The 15,019-nt window shown below is 37.5% G+C and overlaps 1 protein-coding gene across 1 annotated transcript in view; it reads left to right on the forward strand.

The window, feature by feature from the left end:
• The first annotated feature begins 1,033 nt into the window (after positions 1–1,033).
• TMPRSS15 (transmembrane serine protease 15) overlaps positions 1,034–15,019 on the forward strand; it is a 134,698-nt gene continuing 120,712 nt past the window's right edge. The window contains exons 1-3 of the mRNA XM_070071911.2: positions 1,034–1,349; positions 6,533–6,663; positions 6,932–6,999. Coding sequence (XP_069928012.2) covers positions 1,205–1,349; positions 6,533–6,663; positions 6,932–6,999 — 344 coding nt within the window. The 5' untranslated portion in view covers positions 1,034–1,204. The remainder of the gene's footprint in view (positions 1,350–6,532; positions 6,664–6,931; positions 7,000–15,019) is intronic.

Consider the following 15,019-nt stretch of genomic DNA (forward strand, 5'->3'; position numbering starts at 1 on the left):
TCTTCTTTCAAGGGTAGAAGCAAAGTACTATTGCTCATCTCAGCCTAATTTAATTGGTCACAATTTCAGTGTTTTAAGGATTTCTGATCTGGGACTTTCTTACCTGTAGCCAGTTTTACTGACCAGAACAAAAAGCAAATCAGTTTTCTTTCAGAATAGTTTTGGTTTTTCTATTTTGTTAATTTATTTTTTAAATAATGGCTTCAGTTGTTCAAGTACCAGAGGTGCACCACACTATAATTATCAGAAAACAGCTTTAATTTTCCCCTAAGTCCTAGGTCCACAGTTATGAGTGTAGTTATCTTAACTTATTCTCTTACTGTAATTGGCATCTTTAAACAAAGTCCAGGGCAACGTGCTCTCCACGCAGAATATCTTCTTAAAATAGAAACGAACACTTTACCCCTGTTAGTAAAGCTGTTACCATTCATTGACAACTACACATAGGCCATAAAAAATATGACGCCTTGTTGAAGTGGACTTTCCTTCATGTTAAATCAATACTGTGCTGAATTGCCTAACTTCACAATGGTGACATAATCAAGTTAATAAAACTTTTGTTGGTTTCAGTAAGAAGCATATACATACACACGTGTGTGCGTGTGTGTGTATTGGGGAAGAATGTGTGTGTGTGTGTGTTATGTTTTATATACATCTGTGCATGCAAGTTATTTTCGGAATGTCTATCCCCACACACAACAGGAGAAATACCTTCATAATGATCAGAGTCAGAGGGCAGAAGGTTGATCTGTTAGAACCTCTCTTTACAAATATCAAGTTCATCTGCCTAGTGACTCATTTGTCTATCATGAATTTTGTATTTTTTCTAATAGTTCCACAAATGATAATGTGTCATTTTTTGTTTACAACATGAAGTTAATTTCATTCACCTTAACAAATAGCCTGATCAGTTGATTAGTATTTACAACTCTAGGCTTCTAAACTCATTGATATATTCTTAAAGATTAACTGCCCTTTGAAAGATTTGATGTATAAAGACCTAACATTGCCAGAGCATCATGTACTACTCCTTTATACTGACTGGTATGGCTGTCGATGTTGATTGTCATTGCTTTACAGATCTCTAAGCATTTGAAGACTTTTACCCCCCAGTTTGTGCTGAAGTGTGTTTCTCTAGTGTGGAGAATATAGATATTTACAGTCTCTTACAGTTCTTAAATTAGCAAACCTTTAAAACTAAAAAATGGAATCCAAAAGAAGCGTATCTTCAAGGCACCATGGTCTCAGCTCGTATGAAGTTCTATTTGCAGCTCTCTTTGCCACGTTGGTGGTGCTGTTTGCTGGATTAATTGCAGTGTCTTGGCTGGCAATCAATGCCTCAGGGAGAGGTAAGTCATATGGAGTTGACCACTAAGGGCGCTGTCAGATGTGGCACACTTTAATCTCAGCTATCCTGTCAGTATATCTTATTCATTGCTGTGGCTTTATGTCAAAATAGCTATGTTACACTCAGTTGCTTCTCTGTAGTTTATGTCACAGTATATTAGAAAATGTAATTGGTATATGACTTAATCCAGAATTCAAGCATGAGACTTTTTTTTAATTTAAAGAATAAAAATACTATGTTTTTCATTTTCAACATCGAAATGTAGGTTTGTTGGCATGAACATTCGTTCTGATAGAATCCAATTTATCAACACATTAAATTGTTGACTGCACAAATCAATAAATATGCAGTTAGTGAAAAAATATTCATTTCATTAGAACTCCCTCATTCTCTTATTAGACCAAAAATTCTAATTGTAGTAATAAAAGCAACTTGGATGTAAATGTAGACTTTTAAAGATCTCAAGCTGTCTGAATATCAGCCTGTGATAAATTACAAAATAAGAAAAGAAAGTATTATTTATAGCTGAGTCTGTACCAATATCTTTTCAAACAGCTTCAAATATTATCTGGATATAACAAATCTATGTGGTAGTTACTAGTTTCCTCATTTTACGGATGAGGAATCTGAGACAAAGAATTTAAGGAAATTGCTTAAGTCTGTATCTTAAGTAGGGATCAGAAGTAAGATCCCAAATTAGAAGTCCCAAGTCTAAAACTTGTGCCTTATTTATCACTTATTAATTTATAACAAATTTTAAAAAAAACTGGAAGCAGAGCAACAACCTGAGCATTAAGTATTTATTTTTTCCATATAATACTTATATTTTTAAATGGTGGGTTATATGTGGGCATTGTAATTCTTTCTGAAAACTCACAGGATAAGATTTCTTACATATGAGTAATTTTAGATTTTCCAAGAATATTCTCAGATTTTGAGTTAGCCAATTTCTTCTACTGGATTAATAAGTTTGAATTATAGTATAATAAAATTTTAAAATATATCAGTATAACTCCTGTCACATATTATAGTCACATACAAGAGATACATTTTAAATAAAATATATATTTGTGAATATTTTATATGACTATATCAGCACTTAAAGATTTATAGAGGCCCACTTACACTTTAGAAAAGAGTCTGTTTGGCCTTATTTAAATGGTATGAAAATCTTCAAGAATGTAAAACCATTTGAGACTATTAAAATCTTTGATGCTCAGTTAACATGCTAAAGAGAATTATGTTATAAACTGTAAGGAAAAGAGGCACAGGACACAGAGGGGACAGGATATGAACTCGCAGCCAGAATGAATTTATTCAAGAAAAGTAAATTTGCAGAAATGAGTGACCAGCGGCTAGCATGCACACAGATAGAACATGTAGCAGAGGACACAGTCCTCCGTGGGCTGGGCCTTATATATCTTAGGGTGGGCTAAGTGTCTGGAGATGGGGTGGGAAGCAGTAGGAGATGAGTTTCTCCCTACAGGTTTTTCAGGTTTCATAGGCTTTCAGATCTGGAAAAGAACGCAGGGGGTGAGGTGGGGAACAATACAGGGTATGAGACTGAACTGATCTCTTGAAAGGATGGAGGAGTAAGGAGTAAATTCTGATTTGATCTACTTTCAGTCAAAGAGCTAGAATGGCTATCCTTGTTCCACCATAAACAATGGAAAATGAATATTGAAGATGTTACAAAATTTAACAATGAATAACCAAATATTAAAGAGGATTTGAATTCAATTTGTAACACAAAAATAGAGGATTTAATGGCATCTATATTTGATAGATAGTTTTGTTTTACTTTTTATCAGAAATAACTGTAAAGCAACCTGCCTAGGAAGGCAATGGAAGACAACCCAAGTATCTGGGCTCCTCCCACCCATATTGGAGCATAGGATGGACTTCCTGACTCCTGGCTGCATTCTTCCTGTCTTGCCTGGATCAGGATGCTGTGGCCATTTGAGGAGTGAACCAGCAGAGGAAAGATCTCATATTCTCTCTCCCGCCCCCTTCTAGCTCCACTTTCCAAATAAATAAAAATGCCTTAAAAAAAGAAACCAGTACAGTCACCCACATAGCATTTCATTGTCGTATTTCCTTAGTCTAATCTCTGGTAGCTCTTCAGTCTTTCTATGTATTCCACATTTAAGATGCAAATCTCAATGTTATTTTGGGTATTTAAAGAGCAAATGAAATAAGTTAATAATAATATCTTACACCCAAATTTGACAATGAAAGCTGTTTAGCATAATGATAAGCTTATTGTTTGATATATTATTTCTAATATTCCTTCTGGACTGGGAAGTATTATTACTGGAGACATGTCCCTTAAGGAGCCTGTGGGTTCTTGCCTAATACTCAGAGAACAATTCTGAATACTGGTCATCTCTGATTTCAGAACAAGGCAGCATAATAAGTTTTAAGCCTTTTATTTATTGAGAGAAATGCATAGGAGAGTGAGGGCTCTATCTAAAGGAGAGAGAAATCTGGACTCATACCGAGCGTCAGGAGCCAGCCATGTGAAAGAGTATGGAGGCTCCTGGAAGGTGCGGCGGCAGCAAGCAGGTCCAGTGCAAAAGGGAAAAAAGGGCTGGGCCCACACTGTCCCAGGCCTTTAATCTTCTTCCAAAGGGGAGTGGTTAATTAACCTGATTAGCAGATGGGCACACAGGTGTGGTCAGGTAGGGGCAGGAGATCACACAGGGGTGTGGTGAAGGTATGATCTTCCAGCTCACAAACCTTATCAATTTTGTCCTGTACACCTGCCTATAACAGTATGATGTCAGTATATGACAGATTCTGGGCTGTGAAGCCAGCTACTTCAATGTCAATTTACAAATTTGTTACTTAGGACCTTTATTACCTTGGAAATCTTTTCTGAACCATCCTTTTCTTTTATAAAAAGTTTTATATTTTTTCAATCATTCATTTGAAAGACCCAGTGAAGGAAAGAGAGGGAATATCAGAGAGAGAGAAAGAGAGAGAGAGAGAGAGAGAGAGAGAGAGAGGGATCTCTCATCTGCTGGTCCCCGCCCCCCCAAATTCCTACAATAGCCTGGACAGGGGCAGGCCAAAGCCAGGAACCTGGATCCAAGAACTATAGCACAGCAGGGATCCAAGTACTTGGGCCATCATCTGCTGCTTTCCCAGGTGCATTAGCAGGAAGCTGGATTGAAACAAATAGTGGAAACTCAAGCTGGTTCTCTGATATGAGATACCAGCATCACAAGCAGCAGCTTAACTTGCTGCGCAACAATGCCTGCCCTGTTGCTGAGTCATTCTGAGCCCCACTGGCACCATCCTGGACAAAAAGAAATAGCATCTGATAGCATTCATTGTGAGAATTGTGTGTCATTATTATTATATTTGCTAATAATGCCATCATTTTGCTTCCGTTGATGCTATTCATTTAAATATAAATATATCTCTTCTTTTAAAAAAAGATTCATTTATTTATTTGGAAGTCAGAGTTACACAGAGAGAGAAGGAGAGGCAGAGAGAGAGAGAAAGAGATCTTCCATACACTGGCTCACTCCCCAGTTGGCTGCAAGGCCAGAGCTGTGCCAATCCAAAGCCAGGAGCTTCCTTCTGGTCTCACATGTGAGTGCAGGGGCCCTTGGGCCGTCTTTCACTGCTTTCCCAGGACATAGCAGAGAGTTGGATCACAAGCTGAATGGCCAGGACTAGAACCGGCGCCCATATGGGATGCCAGTATTGCTGGCAGTGGCTTTACCTGCTATTCCACAGCACCGGCCCCTATAAATATATCTCAGCGAGAATATTCTAATGAAGAAATTATGTAGGACTTAATGGAAAATGTTATTAGCCATTATATATATTCAATTTGTTACTCATTTATTTGCATTTTTCCTATTGAATCAGTATATTTTACATAGAATTTGTAACTTTTTCAACAGTCATCATCAAAAGCTATAAGGTCATATACAAGTCAATTTTTAATTTTTTATTTATAAAGGGGGAAAATTTTCATGTATTTCATATACACAGTTTTAAGAGCAAAATTAAACTTCCCACTCTACCTCCCCTCACTCCCTCACTGCCACCTTCCCTCCTCCTTCCTTATTTTGTTTTTAATTTTTACAATGAAATATTTTCAATTTACTTTATAATCAGAAACTTAACCCTCCATTAAATAAATAATTCAATGGGAAATAGGAAAACCACTCTTTCTCAAGAATGTAGGCACAGGTTATAAACAATAATCAAATCTCAAAACATGTATTTCATTCATACATTTTTATACTCTACATATTATAATTATTAGAATGAAAGAAGTTTCTTCAAGGCTGCTTTCAAAGTAGCACATACTGAAATCTTCACAGCAATCCACATGATGAAAGCCAGCATAGGCCTTGGATGCCAGGGGGTCAAAATGTATCTGAAAGCAACTACAGAACTTTTAATGGTCCATTTCTCACCATGCTTTCCTGAATCAGTTCTTATAATTGGTGGCAATGTATCAGACTCTGCTTCTTCCAGCAGGAATTTCAATACCAAAAAAAAAAAAAAAAAAAAAAGAAGCTCAAGAGTATTACTATATTTCAAAGAAAAGAAAATTAGAATAGAAAACTAGAATAGAGGCCTATTTATTAATTGTTGAAATGATAAAACAGTTTATCTATTTATTTATAACAATTCTGAGCAGGCATTGCAGTGCAGCAGGTTAAGCTGCTGCTTACAATGTCCAAATCCCATGTTGGTGTGCCAGTTCCAGGTGTGGATCTTCTGCTTCCCAACTATCCTGCTAATGCACCCTTGGGAGGCTGCAGATGATGACTCAAGTGCTTTGGCTTCCTGCTAGGGAGACCTGGGTGGAGTTCCAGGTTCTTGGCTTCCATCTGGCCTAGCCCTGGTTTTGTTGGATATCTCGGGAGTGCATCAGCAGATGGGAAGATTCTCTCTCTCTCTCTCTCTCTCTTTCTCTCTCTCTGCCTTTCAGGTAGCTGAAAGTAAATAAATAAAAACTGTAAATATCTGATTCTGAAACAAGAAGAATAAGTATAAAAAGCAGACAAAAAAAAGTAAGAAGTGCAGGACTGACAAGTCAAGGAAGAATTGCCGGGAAATACGTCTAGCAAGAACTTTACTTCTGTGCCTTAAGCACAATGCCCACGTTCTCTCCTGCTCCTAATTCAACATTTCGTTTCTTATTAATTTGTCCAGATCCAGGATTTGGAGACAGTCATGAAACCAGAGGGACTTTTAAGATAACATCTGGAGCTACATATAATCCTAATTTGCAAGATAAACTGTCAATGGATTTCAAAGTCCTTGCTTTTGACCTTCAGCAAATGGTAGGGGATTGTCTTTTCTTCTACTGATTTGACACAACATAGTTTTGCTGACCACTTGCCAAAAGGTATAGATCCCAATTTCTGACCATGAAGAAGTTAGTAATTAAATTTAATATGCCCATTTTTCAGAAGTATATGAACCAAACCACCACAGAGAAAATACCCTCTATCAATTTGAAGCAAAACATAAGAATTACTCTATATAACATTGTGACTACAAGTTGATATTTTAAATTTAATATACCTTTTCAACTTTTTTTATTTTTAGATAGATGAGATCTTTCAATCAAGTAACTTGAAGAATGAATATAAGAACTCAAGAGTTTTACAATTTGAGTGAGTGTATTCAAAGAATTTCTGCTGATAGAAGACAGAATCGTAAAGTAACCATTTTGTTATTAGTTGGAAAATAGTGTCATTGGGTAGGAGAAAAGGATTATTTAAAATTTTCAATATTTTAGAAGAAAAGTATCACAACACAAACTTTCTTTTTTATTTTAGTAGCAAATAATAATTCTGATATTTGAACATATGATGATGTTTGTCTCTCCTGGGTGAAATCTAGTAATACCAGGAAGGGGTTGAGGTTGAATGTACACAGATGCAGACTTATTTTCCAATGTGCAGTGAACATGTGGGATAAGCTTGCTGTTTATTAGTAAAATGATATGATGTCATCAGCTTCATTTACACAGTGAATCACGGGAGACAGGGGATTTGTTCACGGTTGTAAAGTAAGTGTTCAGTAAATGAATGAATCTTACATTAGATAATGATGATCTTCCACTTAAGACTATTTGAATCTAGAGATGGTATGTGTGTGTGTGCGTGTGTGCGTGTGTATATATATATATATATACTTATAAATGTTATGCTAGGAACACTTCCCATGAGATCAACCCTCTTAGCAACTAATTTTTTTTGATTCTTCATGAAGGGAATTCATCCATGTGCTGTTTTTGTATCAATGTATGTGTTGGAGAAAGTCCAGGGCTTCTTATTCTGCCACTTGCTGACATCAATCTGAATCTACAGTTTTCTAAATCTCAAACTATCAAAGGAATAGATGAAATAAATAAATAGATATAAGAATCAGCATGAAATTTAAGAAAGTTATAGGGGCCTTATAATATATAAAATTAAATTAAAAAGAGAAAAACAACAAAGAAAAGGTGTCCCGCCCGTAAAAATAGAAAGCTAACATAAGAAACTGATTGAGATCTGGTATATCTGTAAAACAGTATACAGGGGCAAAGTCTTCAAGATCACTTAGAATAAAATAACACAGATGGAAAGACACACCTTCGCAAAAAAAGAAAAAAATGTGGAAACTCACTGGTTGAACATGTATTTCAGGTCAACCATACTGTGATGTAATTTAAGTGATATTAGCTAATCTATTCTCATAAAATGACTATGAGAGAGATGTCATTATTCAGATTTATAGATATGACATTGAGGCTTGAGATATTAGCTAACTCTCTGCCAATTAAATAGTTGGAAAATTTTTAGGAATTTCAAGATCATCTCAATTTATAATTGGTCAACATGATTTTTATTTTACATTACAGAGTTGCAAAAGCTATACCCATTCATTAGACACCTTACATTAAAATGTATAAATTATGTATTAATGATGAGTAGGTATTCTATTTTCAGCTTATTATAGTGCTCAATAAGTTACATATTATAGTCAACACTTTATTATGAAATATGCCTTGTGTTAGATAATTTTATCCCCAGAAGGCTAATGTGTTTTGAACACATTTAAAATAGGCTAGAGCTAAGTAAGCTATGATTCTTGGTAGCTTAAATGTATTAAATGTGTTTTTTGATGTATTTCAACTCACAATGGGTTTATCAGTACATAACTTGTTATAAATTGAATAGCATCTATATTTGAATCCATTTTTGCTTTGTTTTTCTTTTGACTCAGTATATGTCCTCTTTTCCTATCAGTATGTTATAGTAAGAGTCCCCAAAATACACCAAATTGTTATAGGAAAGGTAGAATAGCTTTTTATCCTAAAATAGATGATACAGTGAGAAAAACAACTTTATTTCCTAAAGAAATAAAAAGGAAGACAACATCCCTGGCTTAGGAGAAAGCTCAAACATCAAAAATCAAGGTAAGTAAGGGAGAGCCTGACTCATGCCAATGGAACACCTAAGTAAGTTAGGCTGATGGCAATAGTCTTACATTACAACTATCAGTCTTCCCATTCCTTTACCAGGAAGCTAACAAAGTGTTAGTCTTTAGGCAGTTATCACAGTCCAAGGAGCATGGACAAAGGGAAAATTCCAAAGCCACATAGTCAATGAAAACACAGTGGGCAAGCTCCAGAACAAAGAGCAATTGCACCCTTTTTCGTTTTGATGAAATTACTACCTATAAAATTTGAAGATTCATTTAATTTTACTTTTATTCATGGGTCATTTACTATAGGCCAGGACTTAAAAATTATATATTTTTCTTACTCTTACCAGTTTGTATTCTAGTAGAAATTGTTACAATTTTCTTGTTTACATTGTGCATTGATATTTATATTTACTTATTCACTTAGGTGAATAATCCAATAGTTTAAGAGATTAAAAAGTTGTATATCTATTGGAGTCTATTCTCTAAAAAACATTATTTTTAAAATGTTAAACTCAGCCTTATTATGAAAAGACAATGACATGTTTATATGAGCTGATGATGCTTCTGGTGCTAATAAGTTTAGGGAACTGGGCTCAATACAAACCGTAATATCATCACATACTTGTCAATTTGTTTATCCATGTACCTCTAGAACTACACACTTTTTTCTTTTTCTCTTTTAAGATGTATTTTTTTGAAATTCAGAGATATAGGGAGCAAAGGAGAGAAAAAGAGGGATCTTCCATCTGCTGGTTTGCTCCACAGATGACTGCAACAGCCAGGGCTTAGCCAGGCTGAAGCCAGGAGCCAGGGCTTCTTCTAGGTCTTGCACTTGAGCAGCAAGAACCCAAGAATTTGGGCCATCTTCAGCAGATTTTCCCAGGCCATTAGCAGGAAGCTGTTTCAGAAGTGGAGCATCCAGGACTCAACTGGTACCTATATGGGATGCCAACATCATATGCAGATATGCAGCAGTTTAACCTACTTCACCAAGAAGCCAGCATCAAGTACACAGTTTTGTATATCATCTAATCTATTCTTTACTAGAGATTTTTGAGTGTTTAGATGAGCAACCCACCGTGGCTTATCAGTCTGAGGTTCCAAGAGTCTAGGTTACTTTTCAAATGTCAGACTGCTAATACTCACATCTGACTGTCTGATATAGTCACGTTATCTTACTATGGCAAATTCTTTTTTTAAAGACTTATTGAAGAAAGGGAAAGGAGCAGTCAAATGTAAAGAGTCAGATATTCAGAAATTCCCAGATTAGTATCTGGTACATGTTTTTTCCACCGAGGGCTCTTTCCCTGTGGATGTGTTACCACATTCCGTAATTAAACCCACACAAGCCTTTTTGCATGAAAATTTTATTTTTATCTTTATTTTTCCCAGATATTCACCTTCATTTTTAACCTTTATAAAATTAAGCAATTTACAGGACAACTTGTTGGAGAATCTATACTCAAACAAGGTGAAAGATACTTTATCTTACAATCTTTTTTTTCCCTGACATTTTCTCTTTTCTAATGACTATGTGTGTTTCACTCTCTTCTGAATCACCAAAGATAGGTGATGGAGGTAAGCTGTAGAAAAATCATGAATATGAGAATCCAAGATTTTTTATTAGGGAATGACATATACTGCACTAAGCTAGGAATAAAAAGGAAAGGAAAGGAAAGGAAAGGAAAGGAAAGGAAAGGAAAGGAAAGGAAAGGAAAGGAAAGGAAAGGAAAGGAAAGGAAAGGAAAGGAAAGGAAAGGAAAGGAAAGGAAAGGAAAGGAAAGGAAAGGAAAGGAAAGGAAAGGAAAGGAAAGGGCCGGTGCTGTGGCTCACTAGGCTAATCCTCTGCCTGCGGCACCAGCACACTGGGTTCTAGTCCCGGTCGGGGCACCGGATTCTGTCCTGGTTGCTCCTCTTCCAGTCCAGCTCTCTGCTGTGGCCAAAGAGTGCAGTGGAGGATGGCCCAAGTCCTTGGGTCCTGCACCCCATGGGAGACCAGGATAAGTACCTGGCTCCTGGCTTTGGATCAGCGTGGTGCGCTGGTCACAGCGGCCATTGAAGGGTGAACCAACAGTAAAGGAAGACCTTTTTCCCTGTCTCTCTCACTGTCCACTCTGCCTGAAAAAAAAAAAAAAAAAATACCACAGGTGTAGAAATTGCACTCTCAGGGGAGAACTGGACAGAAAACTGAAAACTGCACTGGAAATCCTAAAAGAGGAAGAGGAATGCTGTGGAGTGTGGAGGGTGCATATGCACAGCACCAACACAAAGGCAACAATAGCAGATGAGAGCCAGAGGGAGCGGCAGTTTGGAGACAGAGGTGAGACCAGACTGCAGCAATCCATTGTGATATAACTGAAGGGAGAGTATGGCATGAATCCAGATTGGCACCTTGGGGGCTAGCAGTTGCTAGTGGTTTCCAGTGGACCCAGTGGAAGTAGAAGGGGGCACATTTATCTCACCCCAACTTTCCCACATCAGCGCCCACACTGCCTGGTTGAGAAAGGACAGGTGCCATTTTTGGTTTGGGCAGCATCTGCGGAACCCTTTGTGCATGCACACAGCCACTGGCTGAGACAGGAAGCATTCTTGGCAGTACTGGAAGCAATGGCAGGTAGGGAGTAATATTCATCCAGTGGCTCTTGTATATGCGAGTGATCCAGATATTCTAGAAGGAACAATCTGCAGTGCCCACTGACTTTGAGCTTGACCAGGAGGTGGCTGGGCAACCACGTGGGATGGTGAGGCACCCACAACCTCCCAGGATCAAGATGCATAACATAGATGGAGCTATCTCAGGGAATAACAGCCTCTCTGTTGACAGGACAGGATCGCAGGGCAGAGAAACTTCTGGACCCAGCCACTGTGGGAGTCTTGGGTGCTGAGACCATGGGTACTTGGTGATTAAATGAGAAGGTGCAGGGTATAGCTGGGTATTGAGTTCTACCATGCCCAAATTGGGTGTCACCCTAGATAGTCTCCCCCCACCTCCCGGAGCACTGAACAGAGCTCTCTGGCCACACCCAACACACACTTCTTGGTATTTACTGACAGTGCAGACATTCCACTAAGCCACAGAGGCATAGCTCAAAGATAAAAGTCAACAGAGGAAAAAAAAATCAACTCTACAAATACCTAAAAACAATGCAGAAATACAAGAAACAAGAATAAGGATGACATCATGACTTGCCCCCCCCCAAAAAAAAAAGAAATACAACATTTCAATATTAGAATGCAAAGATGAAGAGATTGAGGAAATGCAAGAAACAATTAAAAATTTAATTATAGGATTATTCAAAAGTGATCAGAAGCAAGTCAATGAACTAAAGAAAACCATATGTGACATGAATGAAAAGTTTTCCTATGAAATTCAGATTTTAAAGAGAAATCAAAATGAAATATTAGAAATAAAGAATTCAATAGTTCAAATAAAGAATGTGGTGGAAAGCCTTAACAGCAGACTTGGCAAGGCAGAGGAATGAATATCCAAAGACTGTTGGAGATTTGTGGGATGCTATCAAGTGACCCAACATACGAGTCTTAGGAGTTCTTGAAGGTGTGGAAAAAGATAATGGACTAGAAGGACTTTTAGTGAAAACTTCCCTAATTTGGAGAAAGAAAGGACTTCCAGGTACAGGAAGCACATAGAACTCCTAACAGACATGAACAGAAAATATTTTTACCATGATACATTGTAGTCAAATTTTCCACATTAAAACATAAAGAAAAGATTCTAAAATTTGCACAAGAGAAACACCAGATTACTATCAGAGGATCTCCAATTAGACTCACAGCTGACTTCTCATCAGAAATCCTACAGACTAGAAGGGAATGGTGAGACAAAGTGCAAGTCTTAAAAGAAAAAAACTGTGAATCCAGAATACTGCACCCTGAAAAGCATTCATTTATGAATTAAGGTGAAATAAAGACCTTTCATAACTAATAAAAACTGAAAGAATTTGTCACCACTCATCCAGCCTTACAAAAGATGCTTAAGGATGTGCTACACACAGAAACACAGAAAGATAGCCATCATTATAAAAGAATGCAAAGGCATAAAATCCCCCAGTAAAAGTACCAAAGAAGGCCGGTGCTGCTGCTCAATTGGCTAATCCTCAGCCTGCGGCGCCGGCACACCGGGTTCTAGTCCCGGTTGCCCCTCTTCCAGGCCAGCTCTCTGCTATGGCCCGGGAGTGCAGTGGAGGATGGCCCAAGTGCTTGGGCCCTGCACCCCATGGGAGACCAGGAGAAGCACCTGGCTCCTGGCTTCGGATCAGCGTGATGCGCCGGCCGCAGCACGCCAGCTGCAGCAGCCATTGGAGGGTGAACCAAGGGCAAAGGGAAGACCTTTCTCTCTGTCTCTCTCTTTCTCTCTGTCCACTCTGCCTGTAAAAAAAAAAAAGTACAAAAGACATCTAAAGTAAACAATGGGAATATTTGTGGATAAATGGCAGGGCCAAGTCATTACTTATCAATAGTCACCTTGAATGTAAATGGCCTCAACTGTTCAGTTAAAACATATAGACCAGCTGAATGGATTAAAAAAGCAAGACCCATCTATTTTGCTGCCTACAGGAAATACATCTCACTAATAAAGACACATGAGGACTGAAAGTGAAAGGATGGGAAAAGATATTCCATGCTAACGGAAATCTGAATAAATCTGAATATAGACCCTCAATATGATCTAGCCATCCTACTCCTGGGAATTTACCCAAACCAAAAGATATCAGTATATGAAAGAGTTATTTGTACCACCATGTTTATTGCAGCATAATTCGCAATAGCTAAGATATGGAATCAACCCAGATATCCTTCAACTGTTTACTGGATGAAGAAATTATGGTATATGTACACTATGGAGTACTACTCAGCTTTAAAAAAAAAACCAAAATCCTGTTTTTTGTAACAAGATACATGCAACTGGAAACCATTATACTTAGTCAAATTATCCAGTCCCAATAAGACAGATATCATATGTTTTCCATGATCCAAAATAACTAATAGAGTCATTTCCTCCTAAAATGTAATGTATTGAAGTGAAATAGACATTTTGAGATTCAATGATTGTTTATAGCCCTTCCATTGCGGAACAGTTTTTTTTTCTAATTGTTGTTTTGTTTTGTTTTGTTTTTATCTTCATGCTATTTATGAGTTCTTTTACTTAGAGTAGGGTTAACTATATGATCATTAAGTATACTGAAAATAGATCTTTGTAAAAATTAAGAATGGGAATATAGGGCCGGCGCCGTGGCTCAATAGGCTAATCCTCCACCTTGCGGCGCCGGCACACCGGGTTCTAGTCCCGGTCAGGGCGCCGGATTCTGTCCCGGTTGCCCCTCTTCCAGGCCAGCTCTCTGCTATGGCCAGGGAGTGCAGTGGAGGATGGCCCAGGTTCTTGGGCCCTGCACCCCATGGGAGACCAGGAAAAGCACCTGGCTCCTGGCTCCTGCCATCGGATCAGCACGGTGCGCCGGCTGCAGCGGCGGCCATTGGAGGGTGAACCAACGGCAAAAAGGAAGACCTTTCTCTCTCTGTCTCTCTATCTCACTGTCCACTCTGCCTGTCAAAAATAAAAAAAAAAAAAAAAAAAAAAAAAGAATGGGAATATAAGGAGAAGGGGAGGAAGGTTTGGAATATGGAAGAAGGGAGGGTGGTGGGGGACTGTCACCATATCCCTAAATCTGTAAGCATGAAATATATGAAACCTGTATAAAATAAATAAACTTAAAAAAAGAAAACTCACAAATAAATGTACAATGATTTCATTAAGTTGTGAAATATCTTTTATAGGATTCTTTTAGTGGATTTGATATGTGGCAATCCCTGAATGATCAGTAAGGGTTTTTTTCTCATTCAAATTATAGAACATTTGAAATTTGATATTAATTAATTATTTTTTCACAATTGTGTTTTCATAAAAGATAGAGGCAAGTTAAAAATATGGTAAAATATAGTAGAGTCTACTGTAATCCCTACAGTTAATATAATTTGAAGATACTAAAAAATTAGAGCCTGTATTAATAAGAATGTCAGAGATGAAGATGTATACATCTATGTAGATTAAAAATTATGATAATTTACTTTTACTTTCTCCTGAAAACAATACTTTGTGAACATGTTTGTTTTTAGCTCAGATTTTGAAAATCCGTTCTTCAAATGTGATGTGATAAGAAATATGTTACCTTGCAGTTTTTATAATTTCCAAAAAGCAGA

Source organism: Oryctolagus cuniculus, chromosome 4, assembly GCF_051225735.1.
Source record: "Oryctolagus cuniculus isolate XC-2025 breed Fujian yellow rabbit chromosome 4, ASM5122573v1, whole genome shotgun sequence".
Lineage (NCBI taxonomy): Eukaryota > Metazoa > Chordata > Mammalia > Lagomorpha > Leporidae > Oryctolagus > Oryctolagus cuniculus.